Here is a 16,254-nt window from a genome sequence, read left to right on the forward strand (position 1 = left end):
TTAACCTCCCCACGTCTACCTTTGACTCATTCCTCTCTGCCTCCTTCTTTCCACTCCTCTCCTCTTTTGACCTCACCCTCTCACCTTCCCCCCCTACTCACAAGGCAGGAAATACGCTCAACCTCATCTTTACTAGATGCTGTTCTTCCACTAACCTCATTGCAACTCCCCTCCAAGTCTCCGACCACTACCTTGTATCCTTTTCCCTCTCGCTCTCATCCAACATTTCCCACACTGCCCCTACTCGGATGGTATCGCGCCGTCCCAACCTTCGCTCTCTCTCCCCCGCTACTCTCTCCTCTTCCATCCTATCATCTCTTCCCTCTGCTCAAACCTTCTCCAACCTATCTCCTGATTCTGCCTCCTCAACCCTCCTCTCCTCCCTTTCTGCATCCTTTCTCTCTATGTCCCCTATCCTCCAGGCCGGCTCGGTCCTCCCCTCCCGCTCCGTGGCTCGACGACTCATTGCGAGCTCACAGAACAGGGCTCCGGGCAGCCGAGCGGAAATGGAGGAAAACTCGCCTCCCTGCGGACCTGACATCCTTTCACTCCCTCCTCTCTACATTTTCCTCTTCTCTCTCTGCTGCTAAAGCCACTTTCTACCACTCTAAATTCCAAGCATCTGCCTCTAACCCTAGGAAGCTCTTTGCAACCTTCTCCTCCCTCCTGAATCCTCCTCCCCCCCCCTCCTCCCTCTCTGCAGATGACTTCGTCAACCATTTTGAAAAGAAGGTCGACGACATCCGATCCTCGTTTGCTAAGTCAAACGACACCGCTGGTTCTGCTCACACTACCCTACCCTGTGCTCTGACCTCTTTCTCCCCTCTCTCTCCAGATGAAATCTCGCGTCTTGTGACGGCCGGCCGCCCAACAACCTGCCCGCTTGACCCTATCCCCTCCTCTCTTCTTCAGACCATTTCCGGAGACCTTCTCCCTTACGTCACCTCGCTCATCAACTCATCCCTGACCGCTGGCTACGTCCCTTCCGTCTTCAAGAGAGCGAGAGTTGCACCCCTTCTGAAAAAACCTACACTCGATCCCTCCGATGTCAACAACTACAGACCAGTATCCCTTCTTTCTTTTCTCTCCAAAACTCTTGAACGTGCCGTCCTTGGCCAGCTCTCCCGCTATCTCTCTCAGAATGACCTTCTTGATCCAAATCAGTCAGGTTTCAAGACTAGTCATTCAACTGAGACTGCTCTTCTCTGTATCACGGAGGCGCTCCGCACTGCTAAAGCTAACTCTCTCTCCTCTGCTCTCATCCTTCTAGACCTATCGGCTGCCTTCGATACTGTGAACCATCAGATCCTCCTCTCCACCCTCTCCGAGTTGGGCATCTCCGGCGCGGCCCACGCTTGGATTGCGTCCTACCTGACAGGTCGCTCCTACCAGGTGGCGTGGCGAGAATCCGTCTCCACACCACGTTCTCTCACCACTGGCGTCCCCCAGGGCTCTGTTCTAGGCCCTCTCCTATTCTCGCTATACACCAAGTCACTTGGCTCTGTCATAACCTCACATGGTCTCTCCTATCATTGCTATGCAGACGACACACAATTAATCTTCTCCTCTCCCCCTTCTGATGACCAGGTGGCGAATCGCATCTCTGCATGTCTGGCAGACATATCAGTGTGGATGACGGATCACCACCTCAAGCTGAACCTCGGCAAGACGGAGCTGCTCTTCCTCCCGGGGAAGGACTGCCCGTTCCATGATCTCGCCATCACGGTTGACAACTCCATTGTGTCCTCCTCCCAGAGCGCTAAGAACCTTGGCGTGATCCTGGACAACACCCTGTCGTTCTCAACTAACATCAAGGCGGTGGCCCGTTCCTGTAGGTTCATGCTCTACAACATCCGCAGAGTACGACCCTGCATCACACAGGAAGCGGCGCAGGTCCTAATCCAGGCACTTGTCATCTCCGTCTGGATTACTGCAACTCGCTGTTGGCTGGGCTCCCTGCCTGTGCCATTAAACCCCTACAACTCATCCAGAACGCCGCAGCCTGTCTGGTGTTCAACCTTCCCAAGTTCTCTCACGTCACCCCGCTCCTCCGCTCTCTCCACTGGCTTCCAGTTGAAGCTCGCATCCGCTACAAGACCATGGTGCTTGCCTGCACGGAGCTGTGAGGGGAACGGCACCTCAGTACCTCCAGGCTCTGATCAGGCCCTACACCCAAACAAGGGCACTGCGTTCATCCACCTCTGGCCTGCTCGCCTCCCTACCACTGAGGAAGTACAGTTCCCGCTCAGCCCAGTCAAAACTGTTCGCTGCTCTGGCCCCCCAATGGTGGAACAAACTCCCTCACGACGCCAGGACAGCGGAGTCAATCACCACCTTCCGGAGACACCTGAAACCCCACCTCTTTAAGGAATACCTAGGATAGGATAAAGTAATCCCTCTCACCCCCCCCTTAAAAGATTTAGATGCACTACTGTTCCACTGGATGTCATAAGGTGAATGCACCAATTTGTAAGTCGCTCTGTATAAGAGCGTCTGCTAAATGACTTAAATGTAAATGTAATGTAGTGGAGACCCCGGTTGTGCTGGTGGAGGCGCTGGTAGAACTCCCTGTCTCTCCCAACGGTCCATTATCTGGACTACGCGGTCCATGGCGGTGCCAAGATGGTGGAGCATTGCTGAGTGCTCCCGGACGCGCTCCTCCACCCCTATACCGGGGGTACCTGCTCCTGCTGACTCCATAAGTTTGGTCCGGAATTCTGTAAGGGGTGCATACTGGCAGCAGAGAAGTCAGGCGCAGGAGAGCAAAACTGTGTTACAACGGCACAGTTTAATAATACAAATCACCGTAAACAGAACAATCAATATAATGGTTACAAAACCCGACGCACACCAGAATAACGTGCACAAGCATTTACAATAAACAATTCCGGACAAGGGCATGGGGGGAACCGAGGGTTAAATACACAACATGTAATGATGGAATTGAAACCAGGTGTGTGGGAAGACAAGACAAAACAAATGGAAAATGAAAAGTGGATCGATGATGGCTAGAAGACCGGCGACGCCGACCACCCGAACAAGGAGAGGAAACAACTTTGGCGGAAGTCGTGATAATACCTTTACTTTTGCTACTTAAGTATATTTAAAAACAAATACTCTTACACTTTTACTCAAGTAATATTTCACTGGGTGACTTTCACTTTTAATGAAGTCATTTTTTATTAAGGTATCTTTACTTTGACTCAAGTACTGTATGACAATTGGATACTTTTCCCACCACTGACACACACACACACACACACACACACACACACACACACACACACACACACACACACACACACACACAAACACAGAGAGAGAAAGCGAGAGCAGCCCCACTGGATGAGTTTTGGGGGTTAGGTGCCTTACTCAAGGGTACAATGGCAGTAGGTAGCACATAGGATATTAATGACAGCAACCCTCTGGCTGCTGGAACACTCCCAGTGTCCTGTCCTATATTAGGAATAGAGAGAAGATGGGTCCTAAAACAAGCAGCCCTATGAGATCACAGGTTGGAAATACATTGTAAACCTTTATTACTCACTTTGCATGAAATGTATCTTATACCTGTATAACTCTTATTTCACTAGTAACAACAAAATATTGATATGCTACATTGTACTTCAGTAATTTAATTAGAATTGTACAGAAATTAAATGAAGCTGTTTTGAGAAACCGGGACTGTTACTCCTTAAACATGTGTAATTACAAAAACTGCTCAGTCCATTAGTATGCCATTACAAAGCAATCACTACGTTAGTATGCAACAACACTGTAGTAATTACACGGTTACTACATAGGTATAAGAAAAGGTGCACGTCACCACTTTTTAACCTCATATTCATTATCCATTATCTCCAGCACCATACCAGTGTCTACATATGTTCTCTAGTAAAAAAAAATCGAATCAAAAAGTGTTACAGTTGAAAATATAAAGATACATAATTAGCCTTATTCATAAAGGCTCATCAATGCTTATAACAACATACCTGTCTGCTTGCCCCCTTTTCTAATTTTCTCTATATTTATATATATTCATTGTACAATGACAGCAAACCATGGCTCCATTATTTTACTCTTTAATTATGAAATCATTTCTGCCACCAATGACGTAGCATTGCCATCGTGATGTGAAAATAAACATATTTGGCAGGGCATTATCATTCACATTATATATTTATATTTGTCACTAAGGCACATTTCATATCACACAAAGCACAGAAATTGTACCGAAACGTGACGAGACAGTGAACAATAAACATGAACTTGCTCGACATACAACCAAAAATATATGTAATTCCAACACTATCGTGTATTGAATTTCAAACCACTGTTTATGGTTACACAGTTGCCTGGGTAGTTATGAATAAGGTAGACTTTGATTTATCTATCTGTGTTCACTTGCGTAGGTGTGTGCGTGCATGCCTTTAAGTGTGTACATGTACGGTCTGTGTTTGTGTATGTGTCTAGTGTGTGTGCGTGCCTGTGTGTGTGTGTGTGTGTGTGTGTGTGTGTGTGTGTGTGTGTGTGTGTGTTTGCGTGCGTTCTCGCGTGCGTGCGCGCGTGCGTGCGTGCATGTGTATGGAACAGAATATTGAAAAATATGACCTTGGTATCCTGTAATCCAAACCATCAATTTATACGTTTTAAGTTTGTTCACAGACTGTATTGAACACCAAGGAAACATTTTCAGATTAAATTGACCTCAACTCCCAACTGTTCACTGTGTTGCCTAAATCAGGTAGGCACATTCCTTCGTGGGATGGGAGGTTGTTTTTCTTTTCCTGTTTCTACTAATTTATTATTACTTAAATTCTGTATGTATTTCTTACATGTGTTTTTCTTTTCAGTTGCAGCCCACGGGTATATTTTATATAAATTGAATATATTAATTGAAATGGATAATGTACCTATATTGCTGCTAATCTAAAACTAAAGCGCCAAACAAAGATTCATTTGTGCTTCCTTTTCTTACCCCCAAACTCAGTCCCCATTTATATAACTGAAGAATCAGATATGGCAAGCACCAAAGGTGTTTCCAGGATGCGGAAGATGTTTATCAAGCTGATGATCCTTTTGTGGTGAGTATCTTGTTTCAAAGGTAGTCAGGGGTTGTGTCTCAATAGTCTTGAATAGTTTAAGGAGACAATGTCATTAGCACTGATCTGAAATGACTGGAGGGGACAAAGCAATATAGTAGAGGCCAATTTAAGCCTTCTATAGTTATAAAGTAAAGGATATAAGGAGAGGACATCATTCAGGGGAATATAGACACAACCCTAGAGAAGGAGTGTAAGAGTGGTATGAGTGTCAGTTGTGAGTATAATTAGCTAACTTCAGGATTAGGTATTGACCTTTGACACCGAACTAATTATCTACCAGGGCTGTTTGCTTGAGCAACAGTGTCATCCAGAGGCCCGAGTACGACGACATACTCCAGCCCCAGAGTTTGTCAACCCCACCTGGATGGCAGGCCTCCCGGACAGATGCCTGCTGTTGACGCTCCGGTACCGCTTGCCATTTGGTAGCAGAGAGAACAGTCTATGACTAGGGTGGCTGGAGTCTTTGGCAATTTGTAGGGCCTTCCTCTGACATCATCTGGTGTAGAGGTCCTGGATGGCAGGAAGCTACCCTCTGTAGTGCCTTGCGGTCGGAGGCTGAGCAGTTGCCATACGCAACTGGTCAGGATGCTCTCGATGGTGCAGCTGTAGAACGTTTTGAGCATCTGAAGACCAATGCCAAATCTTTTCAGTATCCTGAGGAGGAATAGGCGTTGTTGTGCTCTCTGCACGAATGTCTTGGTGTGCTTGGACCATGACCGTTCATTGGTGATGGGGACACTAAGGAACTTGAAGCTCTCAACAAGCTCCCCTACAGCCCGTCGATGAGAATGTGGGCGTGCTTGGCCCTCTTTTTCCTGTAGTCCACAATAATCTCCTTTGTCTTGATCACGTTGAGGGAGAGTTTGTTATCCTGGCACCACACTGCCAGGTCTCTGACCTCCTCCCTATAGGCTGTCTAAATCGTTCTTGTTGATCAGGCCTACCACTGTTGTGTCATCGGAAAACTTAATGATGGTGTTGGAGTCATGCAGTCATGGGTGAACAGGGAGTACAGGAGAGGACTGAGCACGCACCCCTGAGGGGCCCCCGTGTTGAGGATCAGCGTGGCAGATGTGTTGTTACCTACCCTTACCACCTGGGGGCGGCCCATCACGAAGTCCAGGATCCAGTTGCAGAGGGAGGTGTTTAGTTCCAGGGTCCTTAGCTTAGTGATGAGCTTTGAGGGCACTATGGTGTTGAACGCTGAGCTGTAGTCAATGAATAGCATTCTCACGTAGGTGTTCCTTTTGTACAGGTGGGAAAGGGCAGTGTGGAGTGCAATAGAGATTGCGTCATCTGTGGATCTTTTAGGACGGTATGCAAATTGGAGTGGGTCTAAGGTTTCTGGGATAATGGTGTTGATGTGAACCATGACCAGCCTTTCAAAGCACTTCATGACTACAGACTTGAGTGCTACAGGTCGGCAGTCATTTATTCAGGTTTCAGGTTACCTTGGTGTTCTTGGTCACAGAGACTATGGTGGTCTGCTTGAAACATGTTGGTATTACAGACTCGGTCAGGGACAGGTTGAAAATGTCAGTGAAGACACTTGGCAGTTGGGCAGCGCATGCTCGGAGTACACATCCTGGTAATCCGTTTGGCCCTGCGGCCTTGTAAATGTTGACGTGATTAAGATCTTTAAACAGATCGGCTATGGAGAGCGTGATCACACAGCTGTCCGGAACAGCTGGTGCTCTCATGCATGCTTCAGTGTTGCTTGCCTCGAAGCGTAGAAGTAATTTACCTCGTCTGGTAGGCTTGTGTCACTGGGCAGCTCATGGCTGTAAATGTGATATTTCCATATTTTTTTTAAATACATTTTCAAAATAATTCTAGAACTGTTTTTGCTTTGACATTATGGGATATTTTGTGTAGATTGATGTTAAGTGGCTAGTGATATATTTTACATCAATTTCCATCAATTCCCATTATTAAAGTGGCTGAAGGCTAGCTGTATTGGGTGCAGTTGACTGAACTGCTCACTTTTGTGTCTGTAGGTATACAGACGAGGCATACAAAGGTATGTCAATTGGCATCGGTATCTTCAATGAATATCCCATCGGATGTGTATGAAAACCATTTTCAAGTTTTTTTCATTCACATTTACCACAAAAACCAAGGTATGAATACTGTTGTGTGCATGTTTTGTTAATCATCTGTATACTTACTATTTTTTGGATTCACAAACTTCATTTTCCATACACCTCTGAATATAACTGCAACATATTTCTGGCTATGGAGGAGGGGGGGGATTAAAAAATTAACCCCAAATGGTTCTTCAAAGAATTTATAGGGGTTGCTCTACAGTTTCAATTTGAAGAAGAACCCCTAAAGGTTACTCCACGAACCTTTTATTTTTTGTGTGTTCCTGAGGCTGTCGTTTCAGAGGCTGTTGCAGCTGCAGTTCCAGAGGATGTAGCAGTCGCGGTTACAGAGGCTAGCATTTCAAAGGTGATTGCAGTTGTGGCTCCAAAAGTTGTCGTGCCCGAGGTGGCAGCTACAGCTCCAGAGGTGGCAGCTCCAGAGGCTGCCCCAGTGGCTGAGGCTACCGCAGAGGTGGTTGCCACACCAGAGGCGACTAAGAAATGAAAAAAGCAGTTCCACCCACAGAGAACCAGAAAAAAGACAAAGGTCCCCGCGTTTGAGCACTTAATGTCATTACTAGATACTCACAGAACAGTTTACTCTGTTTGACTCCTGGCAATAACAGTAAATCAATTATTTGGATCTGTTTTGAAAGTGGAAGAAGTAGTTATTTAATGACAAACTCATGGTTGTACATTGTATTCTACTCTTTTTTTTTTTGTCATTTCATTATTTTCATATGCATGTGATGCATGTCACTTTCAATGCAAGTTGATATGAAGAATAGTTACTGTGCAAATGCCTGTGATGGAGCCTTTAACTTGGTCTTGGTTTCCAGGTGCAAGTTGATATGAAGAGTAGTTACTGTGCAAATGCCTGTGATGGAGCCTTTAACTTGGTCTTGGTTTCCAGGTGTCGGTACCATCGACAGATTTATTTCAGTTTCTCTTTAGGCAATGTTAAGAGCTGAGACATTGGTGGACAGGATATTGTACAATACGTATCAAATCTGACAAAAATGGTCAGGAACTTAAATATTTGATTTTAACAGCACAAAACATGTAACAAAGTATAGGGTAAAACAAAATGGTATTTCTCACATCTCTTCATTGATATACAGTATCGAAATACCTCCTAAGGAGCTTGACAAAGCACAGACCTTTGCAGGAGCCGAGTGCCGAAAGTAGTTAACTGTAACACCTTTAGAAATCAAGCAGTCTGTCTGCTTTTCCACTGCCCTCAATGGGGTGCTTTTCACGGCACCAGGCTTTGTCTCTGCCAATGTCAACATGTGAACATGATGGTTAAATTGTGATATATTTTGCTTTGACTTAGGAGTGTCGATGTACAAAACACTTATGAGCTAGTTGATTTATCACGTAAGGTAAAATCCTGATCGTTGGACTGTGTTCATTTTCAGATTTAAAAACAAAAGGGATTAATTAAGGAAACTGCCACTCCATGCTCCATTTCCCTTAATTCTCACCCTTGAAGATCTGAGTGGATTGGATATGTGTAAGCAATGAATGCACCTTTATCTATCAAATTGCTATACGTAGCTATTAGCATATTTCTTACACATACAGTATGTCTTTAGATCCAGAATTGATGCGGTCCCCGTATATCACCATATCGAGCTACAACAAAACCAGAAGAATGTGCACAGTGTACTCTTCAGATATATGGATGACCAATTAATCACTAAATGTTGAGGCCTGGCCAGCGAAGCCATTGAAAAACCTGTTTAGCTAGCTGGGACGGTAAAATGCATAACAGATCAAATTTTACATCCACGCTACCTCTGAAGAGAACGCAACATCCTCAAACATTTTCCACAGGTTGAGAAACAATGGCAGTTTTATTTTATTCAAATTGCACAGCTCATTACTATAATGAACAAGGAATATAAATGCAACATGTAAAGTGTTGGTCCCATGTTTCATAAACTGAAATAAAAGATCCCAAAAATGTCCCACATGCATAAAAAGCTTCTCAAATTTTGTGCACAATTTTTTTTACATCCCTGTTAGTGACCATTTCCCCTTGTCCAAAGCAATCCATCCACCTGACAGGTGTGGCATATCAAGATTCTGATTAAACAGCATGATTACACGGGTGCACCTTGTGCTAGGGACAATAAAAGGCCACTTTAAAATGTGAAGTTGTCGTCATACAATGCTACAGATGTCTCAAGTTGAGGGAGCATGCAATTAGCATGCTGACTACAGGGATGTACACCAGAACTGTTGCCAGAGAATTTAATGTTAATTTCTATACCATAAGCCACCTTCAAAGTAATTTTAAAGAATGTGGCAGTACGTCCAACCGGCCTCACAGCCGCAGACCACGTGTAACCATGCCAGCCCAGGACATCCACATCTGGCTTCTTCATCTGCGGTATCGTCTGAGACCAGCCACCCGGACAGCTGAGGAAACTGTGGGTTTACACAAAGAATTTCTGCACAAACTGTCTCCGGGAAGCTCATCTGCGTGCTCGTTGCCCTCACCAGGGTCTTGACCTGACTAAAGTTTGGCATCGTAACAGACTTCAGTAGGCAAATGCTCAACTTCGATGGACACTGGCACACAAGAAAAGTGTGCTCTTCATGGATTAATCCTGGTTTCAAATGTATCAGGCAGATGGCAGACTGCGTGTATGGCAATGTTTAGGCGAGTGGGTCGCTTATGTCAACGTTGTGAACAGAGTACCCTATGGTGACGGTGGAGTTCTGATACGGGCAGGCATAAGCTACAAACACAATTGCATTTTATTGATGGCAATTTGACTGCACAGAGATACCGTGACAAGATCCTGAGGCCCATCGTCTTGCCATTATTCAGCCGCCATCACCTCATACATAATGCCTGGCCACGTCGCAAGGATCTGTACACAATTCCCAGAAACTGAAAATGTCCCTGTTTTTTTGGCCTGCATACTCACCAGACATGTCACCCATTGAGCATGTTTGGGATGCTCTGGATCAAGGTGTATGACAGCGTTTCAGTTCCAGCCGATATCCAGCAACTTCTCACAGCCATCGGAGAGGAGTGGGACAACATTCCACAATTAACAGTCTGATCAACTCGATGCAAAGGGTGTGTTGCACTGCATGAGGCAAATCGTGGTCACACCAGATACTGACTGGTTTTCTGACCCACGCCCCTAACTATCTGTGACCAACAGATGCATATCTGTATTCCTAGTCATGTGAAATCCATAGATTAGGTCCTAATTAATATATTTCAATTGACTGATTTCCTTATATGAATAAACTCAGTAAAATATTTTAAATTGTTATGTTCATATTTTGTTAAGTGTACAATTTCAATAAGTCTCTCTGTCATCACTGTATATGATCATGTTTATTCACAGAGGACAGTAGGAGTTTCTGGCTCCTTTAAAAAGATACCAACTCTCCCCCAAAATCCAATAGAGACATATTCCAAACTGGTCAGGTTGAAGTGTCTCCACCACAGGGCAATTCCAACCAGACCACCAAATGTGTTTTCTAACATCCAAAAACCCAGGGAAAGCTTAGGGTTGGATTGACATGATTTAAGAACAGGTCACTGTCCCACCCTTGGAAACATACAAGATGAAGAAAATATCGACACCACATGGGAAACGTTCCTCTTATTCTCAGACTATTGATCATTGGTGGTTCAAGGTGTAATATGAAAAATACCACCACATGAAATTGCATTTAAAGGGTATTTCCCAGGAAACCATATTGTGTCTTAACCATGTGATTTCCTATGCAGCCAAGAACCAACATAATATAAAATAGTCCCACCAAAATGATGGTTTAAATCAGAAATGTTTTAAGTATCACAAATCCAGGGAGGCCAACAAATAAGGGTGAACAAAAAGGAAAGTCAGTGCTAGCATCTCCAAGGATGGGTCTATGAGGTGTGTAACCCCTCCCCCACTGCAAGGGTATAGTATGACCCACGTTGTTGAGGGAACCTTGTGGACTGTACTACTCTAATCTTCAGGGGGAGGGCTATGCATGCCACCAAGCCTCCTGTTACGGTTCTTAGAAGCCGTATTTTGCCTGTGTTTGCCGGCGAGTCAGCTTGTTGTCGGCCCAGCTGTTCTTCAGCTCCAGCTCTCGCTCCTTTGCCTATAGGTGATAAGAATTAGAAAAAGTTTGCTCAAACTGACACATGTTTGTAAACATCCCATATCTGGTTAGATTTAGGTATGTTGATGTGAGGCCAATAATCATGCATGTTGAGTGTTTAAAAAATTGCAAGTGATAGGTGTGCCAAGTCATGGTCAGTTGGTGCCAAACTGGTCCAACTTGTCCAGTGGGAACACATTTTATTTATTTTTCTCCCATTTGGGTCTACTGAATGGGACCTTGGTGTTAGATTCCAAGACAGTACTGTAACACGATCTAGCAATGTATATGTACTCACCTGGTGGATGAGGTATGTGATCTGGTGCTTGCGTCGCTGTTGCCCTGTGGGTTGGTCTCCCTTTTTCTATAGAGGGAAGAGGTCAGGGGGTCAGGCCAAACAAGGTTGAGAACAGATGACAAAATCCTCACCTTTCCACATGGAAAAAGTCCTGCCTCACCAACTCCACAGCTCTCGTTCCACTATTGCCTAATATTCCCCTACCCCATCATCACTACTACGATCCAGTTTCCAATTCAACGCCTAGCCCCTAACAACCCTTTATATGTTCACAGATCTGGAAGGAGTGGACAAGTGTAAGCAATATCGGAACAGCTCCTGTGTAAATCTCCCTCACCTTGCTGAAGGACTTGCGCTCCTGCTTCTCCTCAGTCATGCTCTTGGTCATCCACTGCTGGTTGCCACTCAGCTGGTCATCTCCCTTGATCTCCAGGAACTTCACCTCTTCCTTGCCCCTGTTCCTCTTCCCCTGCAGCCTCATGAACTGCAGACAGAAAACATTATATACTATTCTATATCTTGAAGCAGTAACCTCTTTATACAATGTATGAACAATGCCGACAATTAAAGATATGATCAGGACAATATAAAACAAATCAATTTCAGTGATATACAGGATAATGTCAGACAAGCAGGACTTCCTGATTAATCAGGGGGGGGGAAGAACATTCCTGATCAATAACAAGCCAATAAACCATTGTCAAGTCAGGAAACCTTCATACCGCTTCATCATCAAACAGGGCGGAGGAACCAGTTTGCTCTGGCTCAGGCAACGCTGGGTCAGACTCAGGATCCTGGTAGTAAGCCTCGTTGTAGTAGCCCTATCCAACAGGAGAATGTTTTTGTTAGCCTGTATCAACATGACAAAAGCATTACGCTATCCTGATGTGTCTCAATGGATGAAAACAAGAGAGATTTTACAGCGAACTGTTGTCTGCAAGAGCAACTCGTAGGGGTCAATAAGGATCCATTCTGGGCAGAGTATATCTGATGTTTGAACCTGTATATCAGCTTGGTAAGAGACTGATATAGATCATTTGCTCTCTTCTAAAATAAGTTGTAGTTGGAGATTTAAGTAGGTAATGCACAGCGGGTCTATTGTATTTGGTATATTGTAGAAGTTGAGTATTATTGTAGTTAATTTTGGTGTATTGGCAACATTTTTTTATATAATGCTTTGCAAAGCAATAAAGTTTGTGTGTCCATCCATATAGAGAGAAAGATAACTATATCTATTAACACAGCATTTTCTCAGTACCTGAGGCTCTGCCGAGGGCTGTTGGTACGCCCCTAGCTGTTGACCTCCCCAAGCTCCCTCTTGGTTCGCACTAAAGTCCAGAGGAGCGTCTGACTGGAAGGTACCACGCTGTATGCTTGCAGGAGCGGGTAGTAGGCCTGAGGTGGGGACAGGCTCCGGGTTCAGGCTGGGGATCACAGCGGGGAGAGGTTTGGAGCTCTCTCCCAGGGAGAAGTAGTTCTCTGGGGCCAGTTCCTCGTCACTTTCCTCAGCAGCTATCTGCCTCGCTAGCTGCAGGGCAGCCGACTTGGCTGCTGCTTTGATGGCGGAGGGAGATGCGCTAGCACTGGCGTGGCCCTGGGAGGACCCTAAAGAGGGCTTTGTGGTTTTCTTTGGCTCCGGCCGCTTGGTGAGGGTGTGAGGCACTAGGGCCCTCTGCATCTCCTTCACAACCACATTTTTGGGCTGAGGCAGGAGGGAGGAAAGGCCAGTGCCAGGGCCCTAAGAGAGAGAGATAGGTTGAAAGACAATGAGAAAGCATGTCCTTGAATCAAAGTTTTTCGTACACAGATTTACAGATGTTGTCGCAGGTGCAGCGAAATGCTTATGTTTCCTGTTCCAACAGTGCAGTAATACCTACAGTAGCAATAAAAAAAAAGTTATTTTATTTTATAGAATACAGTATATACATAAAGTGAGTGAACCAACATGCAAACATAATTAAAGTGACCATTGTTCATGACTATGTACATAGGGCAGTAGTCTCTAGGTTGCAGGGTAGAGTACCGGGTGGTAGCTGGCTAGAACAGTGACTTAGTTTCAGGGTTGTCTAGTGGGCGGAGGCCAGCTAGTGGTGACTTAGATCAGGGGTCAGATCATGATATGTATGGTTGGAAAGGCCTATGTCCACAAACTGAGAATTTGACATTGAGAATGATCTAAAATGCAAGTGCAAGTCAGGTTACCTGGGGCAGGGATTTCTTTCTCCTTGGTTCATCTTCATCAGAGTCAGACTGTTGACAAGACATAGAATCATGTTGAAATCTCCACTTTGAATCCATTTAAAAACAAGCAAACAAGGTCTGTAATTGAATGTTTAAAATGTAGCCTAGGTATGAACCTGTGGTCCTGTTACTTACATCCCCTCTTTTTATCTCAGGTATAGTGATTTTGACAGGCTCTGTTCGCTTCTTCGGCTTAGGTAAATCGAAAGGCAACCCTCCTTTAAATGCATGAGAACGGGTAACGGAGTCCTCGTCGCCATCCCTTGACACAGTGTTCCGTGATGATGCGTGTGTTGCCCCTTTGCTTGGTCGCACGTTTCCTAGTGCCTCTGAGGCAGATATTTTTGGGGCAGGAAGGCGTGCGAAAAGCCCCCCGGGTTTGCTCCCCGGAATGATGGAACTAGATGTTTCTGAATCACTGTCATCACTGCTAGCATACGCTACCAAAGACATTATCGATGTTTCTGCAGCAGCTTGTTCGCATAAGTAGCGGGTAAATACAGATATGGCTAACTAGCTACAGCTGCACCCACGACCCACTTTCCAAGCTCACGATAGCTAGCTACAATTGTTTGGCCAGGAAAGTATATGAGACGTATTGCATGAGAACAATTAAATTGTGGACAACCATTTAAAATTGGACCAACTTCATTGCTAGCTTTAAAATTGAATTTAAAAACAACTGGCTTGCCAAAGGCTAGCGAGGCTCAAGTCAAGTCGAGCCACACTGCAGGGTAATGTTTCAAACAGGCCGAGGATTGATTGACTCGTAGCTAATAAGGCCTCAGCAGGTCGTTTTAACAGAATTTTAATGTAAACGTTAAGCTAATTGTAGTTTACCGTTACATTTAATATCATGCAATCGATTTAGTCAATACCCCATGGTTTCTTTCCTCCACCAAAATAGCTATTTCTATCCAATAACATTAGCAATTGCTAGCATTTCCTTTTTGGGTCTCTTATGCCATTCATGGATAGATGCGTGCAAAACAGAAGTGTTCAAGCTGCTACTTATTGCGCAGCTTCGACGCAAATCTACCTTCTTCTTCTTGTGGTTTTCCGGCAGACGAGACGCTTTGTTACATATTGTCAATCTGTCTCACTCACGCAGGACATTTCTGATCCCCAGCAAGACTACTCAGGGTTTTCAGGCACATAACATGCATTTTTTTCTCCTGTACTTGTTCCAAAGGAGAAAGTACTCAGGCTTGTGTTTCACAGTAGGTTGGGGTTTTCACCTTGCACCTTCTTTCTGCCTCGCTTCTTCTCGCCATTCCAACCCCAGTCCTCCAACATGGATGACTTTCATCTGTGTGGGACTTCAGGAAATTCAGTTTCAAGCTGCCCTCTGCAACTTTTTCTTCTTCTTCAAGTTTTATTGGCGAATCACAACCAACTGACAGGTGCATTCTGGCCCTGTCAAAAAAACTTTCCTTTCCACATCATACATTTCATAAAATAATAATACATATTCAACTGTTTCCTCTACCATACAGCCATTATACATTCAAAGATCAATTCAATCCTGTATGCCCTAATCTCATCCCACACAACATAACTTCCTCCCTTTTGTTCCTATTATATGCCACGATGTCCAGTACAGATATCCTTGTACTATAAAACTGTCTGCCATTACTACTTTCATCCCATTGTCTCTGCCAAACCCATTTTTCTGAATCAATGTTTTAATTTCCCCTTTACCTAACTGCACCTGTATATCCACAATATTATTTTTTACTGCTCTTTTTGCTATTATATCTACTAAACTTCTGTATGAGCCAGAATCCAACAGAACTGAATTTCAATACCATTTATTTGTAACCCCAACAACAGCATCATTCTTTCTAACTGTAAATCCTTACGTTCTGACTTTCCAGACCTTAAACTACACAAAACTCCAAACATATTACTACTCTTGGTTGCACCATTTCAATCCAACAATTATCGCAACCATTTTGGTTGCTGCCCGCTGCTGCCATGCGCCCTTTTTCTTTTTCATGGTATTATGGCGGTCCACAAACAAATGTTAGAGGTGCATGCCGCCACCTACTGGGTGGGTGGGGGGGGCGGGGTGAAAACTAGGTAACTTTAATGCAGAAAAAAACACAGGGAATGGGTGAAAAAAAAACATTTCGTCCTCATTTCCACTCGCTCCTTCAGTAATTTCCACTGTCTCTGAATAGGACACTTGCTGGACAGAGCCCTGATTCTTGCTACTTCGACCTCCTTCACTCTTACAGGGCACTCCTGAAACTCAGGAACATGGTTCCCACCACAATTGCACGACCATCTGACCACTGAGTGTAGCTCAGTGTTTATCACCATAATGCCCTCCAAGCTCATCACTAAGGACCCTGGGACTGAACACCTCCCTCTGCCACTGGATCTTGGACATCCTGAT

At 44.7% G+C, this 16,254-nt stretch overlaps 1 protein-coding gene across 1 annotated transcript; it reads right to left on the reverse strand.

Annotated features, from left to right (window-relative positions):
* Nucleotides 1–10,534: 10,534 nt before the first annotated feature.
* On the reverse strand, nt 10,535–15,826 carry LOC115128488 (proline-rich protein PRCC-like). Its single transcript, XM_029658357.2, has 7 exons — nt 13,989–15,826; nt 13,815–13,862; nt 12,871–13,350; nt 12,335–12,433; nt 11,950–12,096; nt 11,613–11,678; nt 10,535–11,314 (listed from the first exon to the last, which is right to left on the reverse strand). Exons 1-7 carry the CDS (start codon nt 14,304–14,306, stop codon nt 11,228–11,230), a joined length of 1,245 nt encoding a protein of 414 aa, XP_029514217.2. The 5' UTR covers nt 14,307–15,826; the 3' UTR covers nt 10,535–11,227.
* Nucleotides 15,827–16,254: the final 428 nt, after the last annotated feature.

This window comes from Oncorhynchus nerka, linkage group LG4, assembly GCF_034236695.1.
Source record: "Oncorhynchus nerka isolate Pitt River linkage group LG4, Oner_Uvic_2.0, whole genome shotgun sequence".
Taxonomy (NCBI): domain Eukaryota; kingdom Metazoa; phylum Chordata; class Actinopteri; order Salmoniformes; family Salmonidae; genus Oncorhynchus; species Oncorhynchus nerka.